This window comes from Anabrus simplex, chromosome 7, assembly GCF_040414725.1.
Source record: "Anabrus simplex isolate iqAnaSimp1 chromosome 7, ASM4041472v1, whole genome shotgun sequence".
NCBI classification, from domain to species: Eukaryota; Metazoa; Arthropoda; class Insecta; order Orthoptera; family Tettigoniidae; genus Anabrus; species Anabrus simplex.
Genome location: NC_090271.1, coordinates 293269399 through 293291217, shown reverse-complemented (window position 1 = coordinate 293291217; position 21819 = coordinate 293269399). Strand labels below are relative to the sequence as shown.

Sequence of the window (21819 nt, the reverse complement as noted above, 5' to 3'; positions counted from 1 at the left end):
TGGACATATTCTGCGTCGTGGCCCTCCTTGTGCTAAGGAGACCAGGACTAGACTTCAATCTACTGGTGGTCCCTAACCCTTTTGAAGAGAGATTCTAACTGGAACTGTGTTTAATTAGGGTAGCATCCCTGCATCAAGAATTTCTACAGAGCACTCTCAGAATATTTTATGTACACCTTGGACCTATGGAGTAATGGAGCACCTCTTCCACTTGACAGGCAAGGGACTCCGTGAAAACAATGTTGTGAACTCAGTTGAATTCAATGAGGAGCTATCAACATTAATAGGGCTTCTGGAAGAAAGTAGAACTGGCTGAGAAAGCCAGTGGGTAGATTTAGCACTTGGAGAAATTAGGACTGCAATTGTCTATTCACTATGCGAGAGTGCGGATGAGGTTGAAGTGCACAAGTTTTATGACGCACTGAGTGGTGACATAGTCAGGGTCATTAGCAAGAATGGAATAGTGCTATTGGGTGTTTTCAATGCGAGATTTGGATGTAAAACTGAAGGGTATGACAAGGTGATCGGAGCTAATAGGAAAGGAATGAGTTTACTGGATTTCTCTCCTAGTATGAGATTAGCAGTTACAAATTCATTCTTAAAGCATAAGGGTATTCAGTGCTACATATGGGGGACAAGGGACACCAGATCCATAAGAGGATATCATCACGGACCTTGAATTCAGGAAATCTGTTAGGAATGTGCAGGTATTCCATATATTTTTTCGATGATACTGACCACTTTGTGAACCGGGGGGAGTTGGCCGTGCTGTTGGGGCACGCAGCTGTGAGATTGCATCCGGCAGATAGTGGGTTTGAATCCCACTGTTGGAACCCTGAAGGTGGTTTTCCATGGTTTCTCATTTTCACACCAGGCAAATGCTGCAGCTGAACCTTAAGGCCACAGCCGCTTCCTTCTAACACATAGACCTTTCTTATCCTATCGTCGCCATAAGACCTATCTGTCTAGCCACTAGCAAAAAAAATCTGGCTGTGGACAATCAAGGGTAGAGAATCTCCTGGATGTGGAAATTAGATGTACATGGATATAATTAGTGAAAAGTTCCAAATAATAGACAGTAAGCAGATTCAGGATATAGAAAGAGAATGGGTGGCGTACAGGGATGCTGTAGAAGAAAGAGTAAGGTAATACCTAGAAGCAACTGTGTGTAAATATGGTGAAAAGAAAACATTTTGATGGATTAATGGAGAGAGCAGCTTGTAGATGCAGAGATGCCAACTAGTAATAATTATGAATTACCCATCACAATTGCGCCTTTACGAATCACACACCACAAATTACGATTTTATGTTGATTTTTAAAATCTGAGTGTATGAAGCGTTCAAAAGGATACACAGGGAATACCATTACAGCTTAAATTCTCAGAATATTATGTTCAGATTTCTCGGTAACAATTTATACCCCTTTCCCGTCCCTCGTTTAAGAATATTTCGAGTTTTCACACGCTGAACACTGTGTGCCATTGTGTACTTCCAGTACCGGAAAAATAGGCACTTTTGAAGTGGTATATCTTGCTGAGTTGTCTTTGTTCGTCACATGACCAGACTTCCATGTAAGTATGCGAGTTCTTTTGTTTTTGTTTTGGCGGCAAAGTGGTGACAAACTCGGTTTCATTGTGGTTGTGGATACTCTGCGCATAACTGTTGAAAAAGCATTCGTTGCGATTTTGGTAGTCAAATTTACATATATTGCTCTAGGATGCTAATCGTGTGTTACAAAATGTGAAAGTTTGAAATAATGAAGCGATTTCTTGTGCAGGAAAATACGTGTGATGACGTTACCGTGATTAGTGACTCTACTAATAAACCAAAAATAGTTCAAAAATTTAGGGAGGAATACTCGTACCCTGTTTACTGCGTTACTTAAAATCTCATTCTCACGTGTTTTGTAGTGTGTGTAGCCGTGATTTTTCAGTTGCGCATGGTGAAGAACAACAGAGTCTCTGTGGCTCAGACGACAGCGCGTCGGCCTCTTACAGCTGGGTTCCGTGGTTCAAATCCCGGTCTCACTATGAGAGATTTGTGTTGGACAAAGATGAGGTGGGACAGGTTTTTCTCCAGGTAATCCGGTTTTCTGTCATATTTCATTCCAGCAACACTCTCCAGTATCATTTCATTCCATCCGTCATTCATTAATCATTGTCCCAGAGGAGTGCTCCAGGCTTCGGCAGCTGGCACAATTCCTATCCTCGCCGCTAGATGGGAGCTTCATTCGTTCCATCCCGGAGCCTGTCGAATGACTGAAAACAGGCTGTGGATTTTCATTTTAATGGTGAGGAAGAACAAGACTGAGTTCCTTGCTAATATGAACACCGAATTTAAGTGATATTTTAGTGCAGAAGATCCATATGATATCAAAAGGAAAAGCATATCACCAGTGTACGTTTACCAAATAGCAACTACAAGCTGCTAAGGGAGCAACTACAGTACTCAGCAAAAAAATAGAATAAAATGATCCTTCAACCTCCACTGAGATATGTACTGCAGGTCACCTTTTACTTTAGCAGGTAAAAATCATACACTCAATTATACACTCTTTATATGCCAGTCTTTGAATATCTGGTTGAATTGTATGTTGTTCATTGATTTTTCAATGATATGCAAGTTAGTAAGATCTTGAAAAAAAAAAATTTCTACTGTCGCCACGTCAGCGCGCGCGCACACACACGTGCGTGCCCGAATGGCTGCATTACGAATTGCCTTTCTTGAACGTTGACATCTCTGTAGATGTAAAAAGAAGGCGTATCATCAAGGACTGATGCAAATGGAATTGTTCTTAGATAAAGGAAACGGAGCAAAACCAAGCGAGTTGGCCGTGCGGTTGGGGGTGCGCAGCTGTGAGCTTGCATTCGGTAGATAGTGGGTTCTTACTCCATTGAAGCATAAACATTGCAAGGACAGAATAACATGGATAAGAGAATGAGGATCCGAGGTGCCAAGCCTTCACATTTGGAGGACGAACTTTTCCATTTTCACACCAGGCCGCTTCCTTCTCACTTCTAGCCCTTTCCCATGCTGTCATCACCATAAGACCTATCTGAATTAGCGCCACATAAAGCCAATTGTTTAAAAAAAGGAAAAAATCAAAACAAGTAATTGTTGAATCGAAGAAGTCGTGCAAAGATTTCAGTAATAACATGAAAAACTTGGTGAAGTAATAAAGAAACCTTTCTGGACAGTAATAAAGAAAGGGTGGGGATAAAAGGAAATGAAGAGTGTTTTGTGTAAGTCTGATGAACTCGTAGGTTCCAGGGAATCACTGGAAAGATGAAAGGAATATTTTGAAAATCTTCTGTATGTAAAGGGGAGTCTTTCTGTTGATGTCGCGGACAATCGGGTTCATGCAGAGGAGGACAATGATAGTGAAAATTCACTAGAGGAAGTGGAAACAATGGTAAATGAACTCCATTGTCATAAAGCAGAAGAAATTGATGGAATTAGGCCTGAAATGGTGAAATATATTGGGAATGCAGGGACGATTTGGCTTAGTAGACTAATAAAATTAGCATGGAATGTTGGTGAGGTACGTTCTGAATGGAGGAAAGCAGGAATTGCACTTATCTATAAGGAAGGGAACAGGAAGGATTGGGAAAGATACACAGCTATTTCATTGATCAGTATACCAGGCAGTATAAAAAATTATAAAAAATTTAAAACAGGAGGATGTAGGACAAAAGACCAAAATGGAGACCTCAAAGGAATTCAGCAGTCCACTTTCCTGATGTTTTAACAGGAGAATATTGAAGCACAAGCATTCCAAGGACAGAATAAATGGATAAGGGAATGAGGATCCGAGGTGCCAATCCTGCATATTTGGAGGACGAACTGTTCCAGTGGTTTAGGCATCATAGTTTATTAGTTTCTTTAACCCCGAATTGATGGTTCCAACAATCACAATTATAAAGCTGGATACCCCACTTAATACTATTTATTTATTTTTCATGTATTTAATACATTAAAACACAGTAGTAGCAAAATTGTGAGAGTAAAAGAAATATGACAGAAGAAAATGGCTGTACTTAATATAAGAAAATAAATAAAAGTATCGATTAGGTGGGAAATCCAGCTTTATAATTGTGATTGTTGGTTTAGGCATGTGAGAAATAACATGCCACTTAATGGCGAAGTTTTAAATGTTGAAACTAATGAGTTGTTGGAGATAGGGCTGGCATTTCAGCGTAACTTCAGGTGGCCAGCTGTTAGTGGACAAGTAGTATCTGTTCATGTAGCATGTAGCCAAGTGATTGCGAGGAAATGCAGCGTTTATTGTATACTCGATGCAGCGAAGCAAATTTTCAACCTGGACTAAACTGCTTTATTCTTCAGTGCAAAAAACCTGGAAGGACTTTCACTTTCAGAGAGGATAAGTGTTGCGGTTGAAAACCAGATAGATTGGTGATGACTGGCTACTTTTTCTGGGAAAGAAAAATGGTCTGTCAAAATGGAAAGGACAAGATTCTTCTTTTGTTGCACCAATATGCTGTACATTACATTAACATAGATTCCAACTTTCAAGAAAGGCAATTCATAATGCTGCCTGTAGGTCATGTTGGGGGCGTGGGGGTGTAGAATTTTTTTCAGAGATCTTACTAAATTATATATCATTGAAACAAGTCAATGAACAACATACAATTCAACCAGATGTAACATATTCAAAGACTGGCATATAAAAAGTGTATGATTCTTACCTGCTAAAGTAACAGGTGATCCGCAATACATATGAGTTAAGGTTGAAGGATCATTTCTTTTGTTGAGTGCTGTAGTTGCTCCCTCAGCAGCTGGTAGTTCCTGTTTGGTAAATGTACACTGGTGACATGCTTTTCCTTTGATATCACTTTCATCCTCTGCAAAAAAAGAGCACTGTTCGGTGTTCATATTAGCAAAGAATTCAGTCTTGTTCTCACCGTGCGCATCTGAAAAATCGCGGCTACACACATTACAAAACACGTGTTAATGAGATTTTGCGGAACGCAGTAAACAGGGCCATTCTTTCGAGTATTCCTCCCTAAATTTTCCTGCATAAGAAATCGCTTTATTATTTCAAACCTTTTGCATTTCGTAACACATGATTAGCATTTATCCTACAAGAGCAATATATATAAATTTGGCAACCAGAATCTCAAACACTTCAACAGTCATGCACACAGTATTCACAATGAAATGGAATTTGTCACCACTTGGCTGCCAAAACAAAGACCAAAAAAACTGGCATACTTGCGCAGAAGTCTGATCATGTGACAAAGAAAGTAACTCCGCAGGATATACCACTTCGCAGGTGCCTATTTTTCTGGTACTGGAAGCATACACTGTGTTCGGTGCGTGAAAACTCGAAATATTCTTAAATGACGGACAGGAAAAGGGTATGAAAGATTACTGAGAAATTTGAAAATAATATTCTGAGAATTCAAGCTGTAGTGGCATTTCTTGTGTATCCTTTTGAACACTTAATACACTTAGATTTAAAAATGAACAAAAAATCTTAATTTTTGTGATTCTTAAAGGTGTAATGTGATGGGTAATTCGTAATTATTATGATTCAATAATAATAATAATAATAATAATAATAATAATAATAATAATAATAATAATAGTTGGCAAACCTGCATTAACCTGACTTCAAAAATTGTGCTTCTTTTTGTGTTATCTCCCAACAAATACAACTAGCTATCTCCAGCCTCTTTATCAAGACGACATTTGTCTTTTTAAGCACATTTTCAGAAAACATCTATTGCAGTACCTCCTGCAAGAAATCTCAAGAAATATTCCATCAACAGAAATAAGAAAAATGGAATGTTATGCACACTATTCACAAAATTGCAGTCTTATAATATTCTGTTTCTTCTGCAATGAACGGGAACTGTCTTGTTAACACTGGACTTAGCTCCTGAAACTCGCAAGATGTGAATGTAATTAATGTCAATGATGAGGAGTGGTAGGAACTGAAATGGACAAATTCAAACGCCGATGGGTTTTGACCAGCGTAAAGATCAGCTAATGCCAGAAGTTACTACTGCAGAATATCAACAACAGGAAGACAGGAGAACTCGACCACAAAAGAAAGGAGCTCTTGCCCTCTCATCTGGGCTAGACTCCATTGTCAGAGATAGTGACATTGATGCTACAGTAATTAAGGCAATGGAGCGGGCGAGTTGGCCGTGCGATTAGAGGTGCGTGGCTGTAAGCTTGCATCCGGGAGATATTGGGTTCAAATCCCACTTCGGCAGCCCTGAAGATGGTTTTCCGTGGTTTCCCATCTACACACCAGGCAAATCCTGGGGCTGTACCTTAATTAAGGCCACGACCACTTCCTTCAAACTCCTGTGCCTTTCCTATCCCATAGAAGCCATAAGACCTATCTATGTCGGTGCAATGTAAAGCAAATAGGAAAAAAAAGTTGAATGTTCTTAAGAAGTGTGTACAGGAAGAGAGTGAGTGTGGCTTATTAGTGACTTTAAGTCAGTAGGCCTGATGGATTTAGTTAGCATATTTGCCTTAATTACATCTACAAGGATTTCTTTTTATTGTGCTTTTCCAGTGTTATTCCTTTTTGTCAGGATGTTGGTGGAATTTTAGAGATTTTTCGTGTTTCGTAGTTGGGTTACATACTCTTTCTGAAGGTTTAACAACTGCCTGCTATCAATAGTTTTAAGACAGAGGTTTGAATTGTGCTAAGCGGATTGATGCTAACATTGCTATTGTATTATCCATGTTCTCACCAAGTTTAAATTTTTATTTTACAAAAATATTGTTACATGAATGTTTTTGTTACATTTACTGATCTTGTGAAAACAAGGTTGTTCATACTGTCATGTTATGTTGCTGTTTATTTCTTGTTTTTGATAGTGCCTGTTGTGTGTTACAGGGTTAAAATAATTTTGTACATTATTATGGGATCACTAACAGAATATTGGATATTTGGGATTGGTGGTTAATTTGAAATCGCGTAATTCATAGTCCTATTTTTGAGTCGCAAAAGCTTTCAAGTAACAAGCTTTGTAATATTAGTATAGATTTAGATATTTTGAATAATTTGTTGTATGCAATCCTGTCTCAATTTTTTTACCTGTGGGTATGATCGTGACATGAAATTACAAATTACATAAAACACTTGCCTTGCATTGGTGAATTTAATATTCTTAAAATTCTTCAATATTCATGCAGGAGAGAAAAAAGGATTTAATATTCTCGCACGTTTGGTTTTTATTGCATCTGTGCATAATTTGTTGCATGTTGTAAAGGTACATACGTAGGTGGTTTGAAAAGTTCTCGGAATGTACTAGAATTAAGTATCTTACCTCGGTAGAACTGCTTTTATTTTTCAACATAGTCTCCCTGTAGACTAATGCATTTGGTCCTGTGATGTTCCAATGCCTTGATCTCGTCTCGAAAATGAGATTCCTCCAGGCCTGAGAAATACCTCTCCAATTCGGCTGTCAGTTCTTCCCTTGTAGAAAATCTCCGTCCACCGAGGAAAATTTTCAGCTTGGGGAATAGATGATAGTCTGATGGTGCCAAATCAGGTGAATAAGGTGGATGTGGCAACAATTCGTACCCCAGTTCATGAAGTTTTGCCATGGCAATAACACTTTATTGTAATAGAGCATTGTCCGGAAGAAAGATGACCTTTTTCCTTGTCAAACCAGGCCTTGTTTCGCATATCTTTTCCTGTAGTTGGTCTAGGAGGTTTGCATAGTATTGCCCCATAATTGTTTGGCCAGTAGGAAGATAATCTATCAGCAGAATGCCTTTTGCATCCCAGATAACTGAGGCCATGAACTTTCTGGCCGAACGCACTGCCTTTCCTTTCTTTGGTTGTGGTGAATCAGCATGTTTCCACTGCTTTGACTGCTGTTTTGTCTCTGGGGTATAGTAGTGGACCCAAGTTTCATCTATAGTCACAAACCGGCCCAAAGAATCTTGTTGGTTGCACTGAAAACGGGCCAGGCTTTGTTCGGACATTTCCAATCTGGTGCGTTTATTGTCCAATGTCAAGAGCCGCTGCACCCTCTTGCAGATAATTTTTTCATACCCATTTCTTCAGTTAAAATATAATATACCCATTCAGAAGACATCCCTACAGCTTCAGCAATCTCCCGCACTTTCAGTCAACGATCCTCCATGACCATTTTATGCACTTTTGCGATAAATTCTGGGGTCGTAACACTTTTTGGCCGTCCACTACGCGGATCATCCAAGCTCTCCCGACCAAATTTAAACTCGCTGGTCCACTTGGCAACAGTTGAAAATGAAGGAGCAGTGTCCCACAGTGTGTCTGAAAGTTGGCATGAATTTCCTTTGCTTTCATACCTTTCTTTACAAAGCATTTAATCACTGCTCGAATCTCAGTTTTTCCCATTGTCGCAAATCACTACGCGGGAACAACAAAGAGTCGTCACTACCACACTCCTGCAGCTAGAGCACTGACGCGCTACGTGTTCACTCACAAAGGATGTGTGATTATTGCGCGGGAAGCTCGTTGCTCTAGCACTGACATCTAGCGGTGATTCCGAGAACTTTTCAAACCGTCCTCGTATCTGTATTCATGTAAGTTTACAGTACTGCAATCCTAATTAATACAAGCACAGTCAGTTGGTTTACATGACAACCCTCTCTCAGTAATGTATTCATCTCCATTGTCAACAGTCGTATGCAGTTAATGCAAGAAGAGTTTGTCATGGCGAAGAACTGCTCTGATTTTGAGTTGAAGAAATGAATAAGTGACATGTCAAGAGTGCCTTCTTCAGGAAAAGCCCCTCTGTGTGTTTTTAGAGAGAGAGATAAAACTTGATGCAAAACAGTCTTACAGCAGAGTTCACTAACTTCTTTGGTTAATTTGGCCAAGTATGGGGTTGCAGTAATGACATTGGATATCCAGGTCATTTGTCTTCAACAAGGACTGCAAGACTTAATTGTTGGCTACACTCAGCAGCAGTGATCATTTTGTTCTTTGTAAGCAATGGCGCCCGTATTATTACACCCTGATTTTTTTCTTCTCTCACTTAACATGTGGTATTCATATACCCAATCCTTACCCATCGAATACAAATGGCACATTGTGGTTGACAGAGCAAGTTGGTTACATGGTTTGGGTAACGTAGCTGCGAGCTAGCATTCAGGTTTAAATCTCACAGTCTGCAGCTCTGAAGATGGTTTTTTGTTGTTTCCCTTTTTCATGCCAGACAAGTCACAAGTGTGACATAAAATAGTAATAAATAATAGCACTAAGGTTGACAGGTCACAATTCATCGCTTCTGCCAGTTCCCATGTTGACAGGAATTCACACAAATTACTTCCCAAAACGAATTTCATCAGAGTGTGGATTAGTCATGATTGTGGATCATTAGATGTGTCAAATCGGTTTTCATGGAAATGGTATTAGCTCTGTACATGGCCACTATAGCTGCTTTTGAGTCTGTTAAACTCTGAAGAGTTTCCTATGTGACAGAAATTTTCAACTTTGTCCACTCGATGCTCCTTGTTTCAAATGCAAAATATCCAGAATGTGTGCAGAATTAGAACACACTGTTTTCACCAATGTGAAATGACAAACAATGTAATAATTGACAAAGGACACTTGCAAACACCTTCTTGCCAACCCTAAACAAATCCTACAAACTTATGCATAGATCCAGTCTTTACTGATAAAAATTGATACAAAAATCATCACTGTGTGAGGTCTAAGGCATAAGATGTCAGAGTGAGCCACTACTGTGCTGTGCAAGTTTCATGGTTGTAGTCTCTTATATTATGCATTCTCTCTTTGAAATTGCAGTTCATATAGATGAAAATGCTGATGTTCCAAACACACCTCGTGGAGTCAATGTAGCTGTTAATGCTTTAAAACCAATTAAATATGATGATGAAGCCTTAATACCTGTGGCTCGGTTTGAACCACCAGACCCCACAAAAAGGCCAATGTACCCTAAGCACAAGGTAGGCAATTTTTCATTTTCTGTTGCAATATAGCATCTTCATAGTCATAAAATTAAGCATGCAATTACAGTTTGTGATTGTTATATTTATAATTATGTTTTAAGTCCCTTATGGATAGCCCTAATTCCTATAAGTTTGTTCAAAATTGAGGAAGAAGACAATTCTTGTAGGATATTACAGCATATAAATACAGAGGAAGCTCGATTATCCCACCCAGAACCTACGTTGTCCTGCGAGCATCGTAATTAAATCACGTTGTAATAATCCCTCATTATCTGTTCCTGGAAGAAACGATTTCCCGGATCAACCATCCAGAAATTACAGTTCCATCAACGCTAAATCTTCGATCAAGCGTTTTTCAATAAACTGTATCTCACGAAAGAACTATGACATATTTATGGATCTTGCATTAACGCCCCGTCATTGCGATAATTAGAGCAAGTACTGTACTGGAAAAGCAATCGGCAGTGAACTAGTATAAGGGTCCAGCTTAGCATCGAATTCAGGGGGTATTGTTTAGAGAATCTTGGAAGTTATAAAGCGGAGAGTGGCCACAATAGTTGTAAGGAGATACAGAGCATTTCAACAGCTCTACTTGAAGATGGAACAAGTTGCGTCAAATGTTCGCACTTATGAAATGTCCACATTATGTCCAGCTTTAGATGTTTATATTTTTAATTTTTCAGATTGTATTGCCGAACAGATTTTCAGCACTTTCCTCTGGGCACTGTATAGTAACTGGGCTTTCAGGCAGGAATCGAAACTGCTCCTTCTTAACACAAATCTTGCACATATTTAGTATTGTAATATTATCATATACTCAAACTAAAAGCAGTTGAACGGAAACAATATACTATATCGGACACACAAAGGGCTTCCAGGTCGGAGAGGATGAAAAAGTTCTGGGAGAAGAAGAAGAAGAAATTAACTCAAATGTATTGATTTCAGTGCTCCAATGTGGGCGTAAAATATGTAAATAAATAAATTATCATATACGATTGTTATTGAGAACAGATGTTGCACCTTACATACAAAATGCCTGTTACTGTTTTGGTCCTAATATAAGACTGGGAATTTTCCATTTTTGTGTTAAGTCAAATAGTCATTTTTATTTGCGCACTTTACATGTAAATGGTTTGTATCATTTCCAACTCGTACTGATGTGCAGCGAGCGCGCTTTCCAGCTGTGCCCAAGGTCATGTACAAATGTAATTTCTGAAGTTTTGATAATATTTTTTTCTCTTTCCAATTCTATTGGATTAGTGATGGGCATAATTGAATATAATGCATTTGAGAACTTCTGAGAATTGTTAGATGAGAGAATTAAAAACTACTGAGAATGTTTAATTACTAAAAGGGTGTGGGGTGATAAGCTTACTTTTGACAACATACCATATAAGTTCTGGGAAAAGGAGATTGGCGTTCGGTTTCCCCATTAATTTTGAGGTTAAGACATTTTACTGTCATTGAAATAATAATACTACGAATTCATTTGATAGAAGAAAATATATTCTTTAAATAATTTCAATAAAATAGTGAGAACTGCTGCGATCAAAACAGATGAGAATATGACATGACATTCCAACTGAAAGAAACTAGGCATGAATTTGAATTCTTCTTACCGGGCTAGTTGGCCGTGCGCGTAGAGGCGCGCGGCTGTGAGCTTGCATCCGGGAGATCGTGGGTTCGAGCCCCATGATTGGCAGCCCTGAAGATGGTTTTCCATGGTTTCCCATTTTCACACCAGGCAAATGCTGGGGCTGTACCTTAAGGCCACGGCCGCTTCCTTCCAACTCCTAGGCTTTTCCTGTCCCATCTGTCTCGGTGCGATGTAAAGCAACTAGCAAAAAAAATTCTTCTTGACCGGACATTTAACAATTTATACAAAATATATCCCTCACCATTTCACTTGACTGTACCTTCAACACTTTGAGTGTAATTACAACGTATTCCTTAGATCTGGTGTTTACTGTAGATGTGTCAAGCCTAATTTGGTGATGTATCCCTGTGACTGCTTCTTCCCCATATCATATGATTTCTTTGTAAGTCTGGATGGTATTACTTCATTGCAAGTGGTATCCTTCTATGATTCCATGGTAAGCCTTTGCGTCCGTATCTTCAACTAGGTGACCGACCAACTTCGGCCTCACTCTCTCAATGACCAAAGACTAATGGCTCACTGAGTCTTCTCCTACCTGTAGACTCCCGTTGACTTATTGACCGACTGAGGCCTCTGCATCTCGTTCACACTCTCACCAATTGTCGCCTCTCCTTCCACTTGAATAATGACTGACGCTACAATATGCAGCCACCTTGTATAGACGTTGGTTGACGCACCTTCTTAACCTCCAGAAATAACTATAATATACTCCCACCTCATGACAAATATTACATGTAATGGTGAAATCCCCCAGGGCTCCCAGTAGGTCTCTCCCAGCAGTGAGCGCACCGCCAAATGAGGACAATGATGTAGCGATGACTTGACAGTAATACCAGCAGTATTGCACAATGTAACAATGTCACATCCAACATCTGATACATAACAATTCTCACTGTACATGTCTTTGGTGTTAATCTACACACACATATATATGCATACATTTAACTACAATCATGCAAGTGACAAGCATTGCAGAATCAAATTGAATAAGGATGATAATATAATAATAGTAATTTCACATATAATAATACTATAGACATAATAATAATACAGATATCACTTTGTAACGGGATTTGAACTGTTACACTACCTGTGGTCGATTGTCATTTGGCTTGGCGTTATTAGGTTTTTTCGAAGATTTTGGCTAATTAAAGGTGCTAAACTGAAAGAAGTTTTCACAGGAAACTGATGGTTTTCCCTGTAAAACTGAGCATAAAGTATCGAGATTTTGAACTTGCTTACCTGTAATTAATGTTTGATGCCGGCTTCTTGGTCTAAATTGTCTGTATCTCATCCGAAGGGCTCAGGTTCGATTCCCGGCCAGGTCGGGCATTTTTACGTGGAAGTGAGAAGCTATCTAATGGAGAGATGGCTACGCCGGTCTACAGAGCCAGGAATAACAGCCGAGAGGATTCGTCACACTGACCATGCGTCACCTCGTAATCTGCAGGCGTTCGAGCTGAGCAGCGGTCGCTTGGCAGGCAAAGGCCCATTGGGGTTGTAGTTTGGTTTGGTTTAGGAGTACTGTACGATTATACATATTTCATTTTTGTGATGTTTAGCCAAATTGTTGATGGCTTTCATTAATTCCCGGATTTTCCATTTTCCCATGTTGTACGTTTTATTTTAATGGTCCCTCCAGAAACGGAGAATCGAGGTTCCACTGTATCACAATATTCATCCTAGCTTGATATGATTTAGTCCATGAAGTATTATGTATATCTTCTTTCTGCTATCGGTATTTTTTCATTGCATTTACTTGCATGTACTTTGTATATTGTATTGATGTTTTTGAATTCAATTTTGACTTCAACTTTTCTGCTTTCTCTAGGTGTATTGTGGAGGCACTGAATTTAGTTTAGAGGAGTTACGAGCAATTGTATATAATGAAAGATACGAGAAGAAAATGCGTTATAAAGGTATGATCACTGTTCTGCAAATTATTTTGTACATATTCACATTCATCGATTCCTTTTTCTTCAAACATTTTCAAACATTTTCACTGCTTTTTGGAATGTTTCCATTAATAGGTATTATAGTTCCGGTAATTGAATTAAGGCAGTCCTTGGTTGGTGTAAACAAATAATGCAGTTTTACAGACTGTGTTTACATTGTTGCACCACTATAGTGTAATGGCTACCAACAGATTGCACCAATAAATTGGTTGCCTATCACTGTTAAGTAATAAGACTGAGGAAAGTCTATGATATTTTCTATTAACCCTAGGAGTGCAGACTGTCGTTCTGGAAGATGGTCCCTGTTTCGTCAAGTTCATGTGCTATCGTCTTTCTGATAGTCAGTGTCGTTCTTCCACTGTCGAATTATAACTGGACACGAGATGGCAGTAATATAGATACCAGCTGAATACTGATAATTTTATCTTCACTTTTGAAAGTGTTTGAGAAACAAGCAGTAGTCTGGAGAAGTTTATTTAGTTGTGGAAGTGAAAGTATTTTCATATGTGCTTAGAATCAAGATGGCAGTTCGCTTTGTTAACGATTCTGAAATTGAGCACTTTATTTTCAAAGAAGTTAGTGACAGTCTGGCGGTGACAGTGATTATTGTGTTAATTACAATGGGGAATTTATTCCTGAAAGTAGTAAAAATGACAGCGAAGTACAAGGTGCTTAGGAAGTAAAGGGAAATTCCGATAAGCAGAATGATGTTCAAGTTGCGCAAGTTATATTATTATAGGCATTATGTCAATATTTGAAGAGACCAGTGAAGGGATAAGTATGAACTGTTGATATTTGTGTAGATTGTTATAAATACATTGATCTGAACACAATAAAACCGAAACTGAGCTAAGAAAACTAAGATAAGCTGTAGGTTCGAAACTCGTGAAAAGAACTCAAAACTATTTTCGAGAAAAATATTGTATTTTACTTCGCATTTGGAATAAAAATTGAAGAATTGTGGGGAAATATATAGGAACACACTTCTTTTTCATGATATCATGTTTCAGGAATAAATTGTCTATCGGAAATTCTTTTCGTAGTGCATAATATTTCAACAATTCACTTCGTTCCAAAAATATTATAATTGTAATTTGAATAGTTAGAAATGGTGGCAATTTCAAAAATTATTTCTGTCATCTTCATGTAGATCATTCTCCCAGCTTTCCATTGGTGTATAATATGGATTTGTTGAGATTAATACGAGTTTACATTCTTGATTTGATTTTGATGTTGTCTATTGAGAACAGTAACTGCTGTATTTGACATACAGACCTGCAGCAGTTCTAGGTTTAAAATAAAGTTTGTTCATAGAATTACTTTACACCTTAATCATATTTTGTTAAAAATGAAGCCATGTTTTTCAGTGTTGACTTAGTTAAATAGTGAAATAGTGTTTGGTGACAACGGACTTAACATCGGCAGTCTAGATAAATACGCAAGTTTTTCATTATATTACTAATTGTATATATTTTATTTTTTGTCATACTGTTTCATGTTAACACTAATCTCTCTATCATTGACAAGTTTACGCTACGTAAACAATACTGTACATATATAAGCTTGTTTTTAAGTGATTTGATAGAATCTGAGGATGTTCTTGTAGAACAAAACATGTCATTCTTTGTATGTTAGTGTGTGTTTTACAGATACGTTTATAGTGTTTTAATTTACATTGTATTTACTGTGTGTTTGACGGACTGAAAAGCCTTTGTTACCCTTAATCATAATCATTATTGAACAGTCTCCTCTATCCTGGGTGAGGTGCAAGAGCGCTCTCCGCTTATGTCTGTGCAACTGCACTTAATTGGATGCCTCAGCCATACTTGGGATCAGTTGTTCCTCTGCATCTCCAGACATGCCGCCTGCATCTTGGTGGATGTTGCCGATTACCACATCAGTGAACTGGCCTCACACTGAGACATCTATATCAAGATTGACAAATAAAGGAGGTAGTAACAGACACTATTTCCTCCCAACCGTCAGCCAAAGGCGCGGCTTCATCCACAGTCTCGTTGGCTCGGTCATTGTTTTTTTATCAAGAAACCAGCTTTCTTGAAACAGTTCGCACCGAGCTTGATAGCTGCAGTCGCTTAAGTGCGGCCATTATCCAGTATTCAGGATATAGTGGGTTCGAACCCCACTCTCGGCAGCCCTGAAGATTGTTTTCAGTCTTTTCACATTTTCGCACCAGGCAAATGCTATGCTGTACCTTAAGGCCATGGCTGCTTCCTTCCCACTTCTAGCCCTTTCCTGTCCCATCATAATAAGACCTATCTGTATCGGTGCGTCGTAAAGCAAATTGTTAAAAAAAATTAAAAGAAAGAAACCGTTCGAGATTATTTCTGCTATCTCCTGATCCCATGCTTGCTTACACATTCATGAGGTTTGGAGAATATCAGAGTTTAATTTTTAAAATGTTACTTGCCTCTGCGAGAACGTTCTCCACCAACAATCGCCTGTAGAAGTATTTCAGTAATAATGTTCTTTGCTTTACATCCCGCTAAATACTTATTTTTCTCGGAGACACAGAGGTGCCAGAAAATTAGTCCCTTATTTCTTTCACATGCCTATAAATCTACCGACATGAGACAGACGTATTTGAGCACCTTCAAATACCACCAGACAGAACCAGGATTGAAGCTGCCAAGTTGGGGTCAGAAGGCCAGTACCTCAACCGTCTGAGCCACTTAGTCTAACAGAAGTATTTCAGATTTTGTATTATACTCTGGTCCATAAGTTGAACAAGTTGTCATATCAGATGGAAAATAGGTATTGCCATTCACTTCTCCTGAAGCTCTCAAAGTACAACATTGTCAAAATAATATGGGTACCAGGGCATGCAGGTATAGAAGGAAATTAAAAGGTAGATAAACTGGCCAGGAAAGGAGCAGAAACATATTTTGTAGGCCCAGAACCTGTGTCTGGGATTTCCTATGGACAAGCCCGATCCTACATAGAAATATGGGTACAAAAGAAACAAATGAAGAACTGGAAAAATACTCCAGGATGCAGGCTTGCAAAGGAACTGATAAAAGGACCAGACAAGAAGCATATTAAAGAATTATTGAAACACAGCAGATAAAATATAAGATGGGTAGTAGGACTGTTGACAGGATATTGCCATCTGAAAAATCACCTACATAGATTTGGAGTAATAAGAGACAATATACGTAGCAAATGCAATGCAGCAGAGGAATCAACTGAACATATAGTTTTCGAATGAGATGCGCTGGGTAGAATCAGACTCTCCATTCTAGAACTACCAGGTGAAGAGAGAGAAAAAATCTAAGAAGACTCAATAAGTACAATCTGCAGCTTTGTGAAGGGAGCAGGTATATCTAGGTGGGAATGAAGGAAAAACATGGTAGCAAAAGATCTTAGAGGTCGACGCTAATTAGGAACTAATGTTTAGAGGCCCCATTAAGAAAAGGACGGAAAATATGTCACCTTCACGTTTTCCGACCGCGGAACGCTGTTCTGAGCAGTGCAGTTGTCAATAAGGAGAATAATCTTCAGTTTTTCTTTGCAACACTTTTCATCTAATTTTCACAACCACTTCTCAAAAATGTTGTTTGTCATACAAGCTCTTCCGCTGGAAGCATACTCAACTGGTTTTGTTTTTACATTTTTGAAACTTCGAGGATTAGTGGATTTCCCAATTATCGAAGGTAGTTTTTCCGACCCACCCATGTTTCTCTTTCTTTATTAAGCATTCCTCCATGGAATTTTTAGTTTCTAAATGCTAGGATTTTGTCTGGTGTGCACTTAGAGAAAAAACTTGCCTCATCAACATTGAAAATGTTTTTAGGCTCCATATTCTCAATCACGTCTTCCAAGTTTTTCTTCTGTTGTTCAGCTTCACCCTGATCAACAGCTGCGCTCTCACCACAGACAAATTTAAAAGGTAGTTTGTTCCATTCCTTGATATCGTCCAGTCGCCCTGTGCTGGCTTTGAAATCGTGCTTTTGCAATTCAAAGGCGAAGTGTTCAGTCTTCCCTCATAAATTAGGGCCACTGATCCGAATCCTCTTCTCACGCACCTGCTTGAGCCATTTCAGAACACAGTTGTTTACATCTGGGTTGTCCGGTCCCCTTCTCTTCCGGCCTCTCCCACCGACACTTCCACTGCTCTAAATTTTCTCTTTATTTTTGAAATAAGTAGATAGCATGTTGGGTGGGATTCTGAACTTCTTAACAGTTTCACAATCTTCTTTAGACCCTTTTGCTCTTCCCTAATCACCGCTACCTTTGCGGCTAAAGTTAATGATTTTGTACTTCTTAGGTTTTGACAAGGATATTGTCGCACGATCCACACTCAACAAAAAACAAGCAGAAGTGCTCAAACAAATCAGTCCCTCGTAACGGCACCGTAATCACTAAGCATACTCAACCGCTTGACTCTGTCACAAGAGTCGGTTCAAAACAAGGGTGAAGGAGTGTTTGGGAGGGGCGGGATGGGTAGGAAGAAAGGACACTGATCTCGCAGGCGGGGTGGGGAGACGGAACTTCCCCACCTTCAGCCCATTCCAACACAGTCAAGCCTGTTGTTGAGAAAACAAGAGTTGTGAAATACAATACTGTGCTGTATCGTTGAGGTAAGAAATTGAATTAACCGAAATAAAATTTGAATTGCTCATGATTTTTAACATTGTTTATGTTCAAAATGCTAGGGACCAAGCAAAATATTCAAAATAAAGTCTATTTCGAATTATTCAAGTGTAATTGGAACATCGTCTGTTCTCAGCCTTTCTTCCAACTCTTCGCTGGTATCTCCCTCATTCAGGAGTACATTGGAAACTGTTTTCTCAGATTATTCGCACTATACTGTGGTGGTTGGAAAGGAAGTTACTGATTCACCGCCTTCTGTAGTGCACCACCATGGCATGGCGCGACACACTCAAACTCTCGACAGAGTGTGGTGAATCAGTAACTTCCCTCCCAACCACGACAGCACAGCTAGACGACCCCTCACTCCAGCTAATGGGAGGCCATGGATAGTGTGGTCACGACTTCTACGTTCCTTCGAAGAATTTCTTTGCTCACTGTCAGAGGCAATCTTTCACATGTCTGATGAAGGCCAATGTAATTTGGTAGAAAGCTCGCCCTTGTTAAATATATATAAGTGGCTTTAATCCAGTTTAAATGATCAAACTCTTATTTTTAGAGATTGCACCGAAATGGCAACATTTCAGACAACAGACTACAGCACTTCTAGTCTAATAGACCCAAACACACATACGTTCACTCAAATCTACCTGTACCTGGGTAAGATTGTTAAATTTTCTAACTATTTAGACAAATAATATTCGTAAAAGTGTATTCATATTTAATGATGAAACTCAATTCCCGTTTGATGTCTGTTAAGTTCCCCTTGCACCTTCACGTTCCTCCCTTCGGTATGGGCGGTGCTTACATGTTTGCTGTAACATGTTTGCGGTTGACGGTGAATTCCACACTAATTGAAGTGGTCCTCTTGGAATTAAACATGACATTAAGGTTGGTACAGTCATTCAATCCTTGGTCTGTCATTCTCTTCCAGATGATTTTAGTGTAGGCTGAAACTGACAAACAAGAATGAAAAGTTTGTGCCAGATCAGTGTATATATTTCATGTCTCAGTGAAACTGACTTCGTTTTCTCTACAATAAATAGTTTAAGAATATCTGGAATGTAGGGAAGGATCGGACGGTTTCACTAGGGTTAAATATCATTTGTTCTGAAGTCATGGCTCTTAGACACTTTGGGCCGATTGCAGAAACAATGACTAGTTTTAAGCCTTAGACAACATCTACCTAAACGATGTCTAAATTGAGCCTGATCTTCCATTGCATAAACAATGTTTAGCCAATGTTTAACTAGACATTGTTTAATATTTCAATATTGGTTTGAAAATGGAGATATAAATATCTTCCATGCAACTGTGCTTGTCGCAACCAATGAAATTCGTCGGTGTGCGCGCCAAATGCCGGTCAGCTGTTTGTCTTTCTACACATTACTCATATATGGCTAAGCATGAGCATGACTTACGAGTTTTGCTTTTGGTGGAAATTAAATCTCATAATATTATCAGTACTAAAGCGACACGCCACCGTATGGGGAAGTGTAGCTTTGATTATAGCGTTGTTACAATGAGTGTAATCTACTCATAAATACGGTAGCTTTGACGAAGGGAAGATGAAGCAATAGTAATGTGCAACCGAGTGTTTTGTATGGGCCATTTAGATGTAGATTGCATTCTGGAGATCGTTGGTTCGAAACGCATCATCGGCAGCCCTGAAGATTGTTTTCTGTAGCTTCCCTTTTTTTACACCAGGCAAATACTAGGGCTGTTACTATGGCCACGGCTCCTCTTTTCTAGTCCTTCTCTTTAAACAATAATAACCACCACTTGCCTTTTCCTATCTGATAGTTGCCGAAAACTTATACGATTATATGTATAAAAACCACATACAACTTACTTTTAGTTTCTCTATGTGTGTTTACTTGGCAGTAAATATAAAAGAATCCCTCCCGGTATGTATATGACAACCCTCTGACGATCAAGACACATAATTTTGATATGTATGCCGTTGAAGTGAGGTAGAATTCCATGGAAATTACCCCATGTATACAATAAAATATATCAGTTGCTGAGAATTGTATTCAAGTTATCACTTACCGGACTGTCCCTTTGTCGGTCTGAAGAAGCAAGTCTCTTGAAAAGCGAAACCTTATTTTAGGCTCTATCTCCCGGTACATGTCAAATGAATTGCTGCGATTTAGCAGCGGGCAACCAACAGAGAGGCCGTCGGACTAACCTTTCTTCCCGGAATCGTCTCGACATAATACAAATTACATGTTTCATGGTACATAACCTCTGATTGTGTTTCACTCCTCTCATTTGAGGTTAAACTGTGCTCTCGACAGTGCTTAAACATGACTGGTTGAACATCGGTTTTAGACAGTGTCTAAGTGATAAATAATGTCTCTGCAATACGGCAGCCATACTTAGGCATTGTTTAACCGTAGACATCGTCTAGACAGTTTCTGCAATCGGCCCTTTACAATTGGTGTTTTCACTACACACCTGCTTCACAGAATCGGTTCAATTTGCTTCAGGAAATGCTTCGACATCGCTCACACTCGGTAGTCAAAAGTTTAGCCTTGAGTGGTGACAAGCACATCAGGTGACCTCTCACTCGCTTTTACTGCATAGGGTTGGGAGACAGAGCATCAAGACGGCTTGAGCTCGCCACATCACCTGGCTGAATAAAATTCAGAATCTGCTCCCAATAATATCTTCAAAATTACACATAACATAGAAATGACACCGGCTATTGCATCACTCATACTTACATGAATTGCACCATAAATGCAATATTTGTAATGGTGCCCTTTGTTGGCTTCTTCTATATAAAGTAGAAGTCTTCTATAACGAGTGCAGCATATAACGAGAATGATGTTATTACGATAATTTTTGCCCGCAAGTTCAAAATTCCAGTATTAAGCCGTGTTTTATCCTTCGGTTACAGCGAGAGCCCAATCACTGATGCATTTGTTATTATGAGCGATTATGCGTGCACAATTTTTTCTGTTACCAATATTTATGCACCCAGTTATTACTGCATGCGATCAGTCATCTTCGGTATCACTTTCTCGCTATGTCCACTAGTGAGCTCTCTCGTCGACGTTCGAAGGCAGTGTTACATACTATCCACTTCATATCCATATCAACTATATGATCCAATTAATTGAAGGAACAAGAATCCACCTGATCGATTCTTTCACTTTTATTTAGCCTTAGGCTATTTCAATAGACATTAAATGAAAAGTTCAGAACATGTTTCGAATGCATTGCATTCATCATCAGCTGCTTACATTTGGCAAAAGTAAAATTAGCTAAGAAGAGTCTCACAATTTTCTTAAAATCTTAAAAACCAGTGTTAGTAGTGCGTAGTGCAATGCATTCGAAACTTGTTCTGAACTTTTAATTTCATGTCTATTGAAATAGCCTAAGGCTATATAAAAGTGAAAGTATCGATCAGGTGGATTCTTGTTCCTTCAATTAATTGGATTCGAAGGCGATTAGTAATACCCGTCGACTGCTCTTCCGCAAAGAAAGTGAAAATGAAAGAGAACATGTTTTCGTAATACAGTAAGTGTGTAAAGAACGTGTCCAATACCAGTTGTTAACTTGTTAAAGATGAAGTCTGAATAAACGATCGCTTAATTTTAATGCTAAATACCGCAATTAAGTAAGAAGTACACCT

The 21819-nt window shown here is 38.9% G+C and overlaps 1 protein-coding gene across 1 annotated transcript in view; it reads left to right on the top strand.

Annotated features, from left to right (window-relative positions):
* The window catches only part of LOC136877585 (mitotic checkpoint serine/threonine-protein kinase BUB1), a 402777-nt gene that overhangs the window by 94008 nt on the left and 286950 nt on the right, over window positions 1-21819 (top strand). Inside the window, exons 6-7 of the mRNA XM_067151742.2 lie at window positions 9793-9953; window positions 13445-13532. Of these exons, the coding sequence (XP_067007843.2) occupies window positions 9793-9953; window positions 13445-13532 (249 nt within the window). The remainder of the gene's footprint in view (window positions 1-9792; window positions 9954-13444; window positions 13533-21819) is intronic.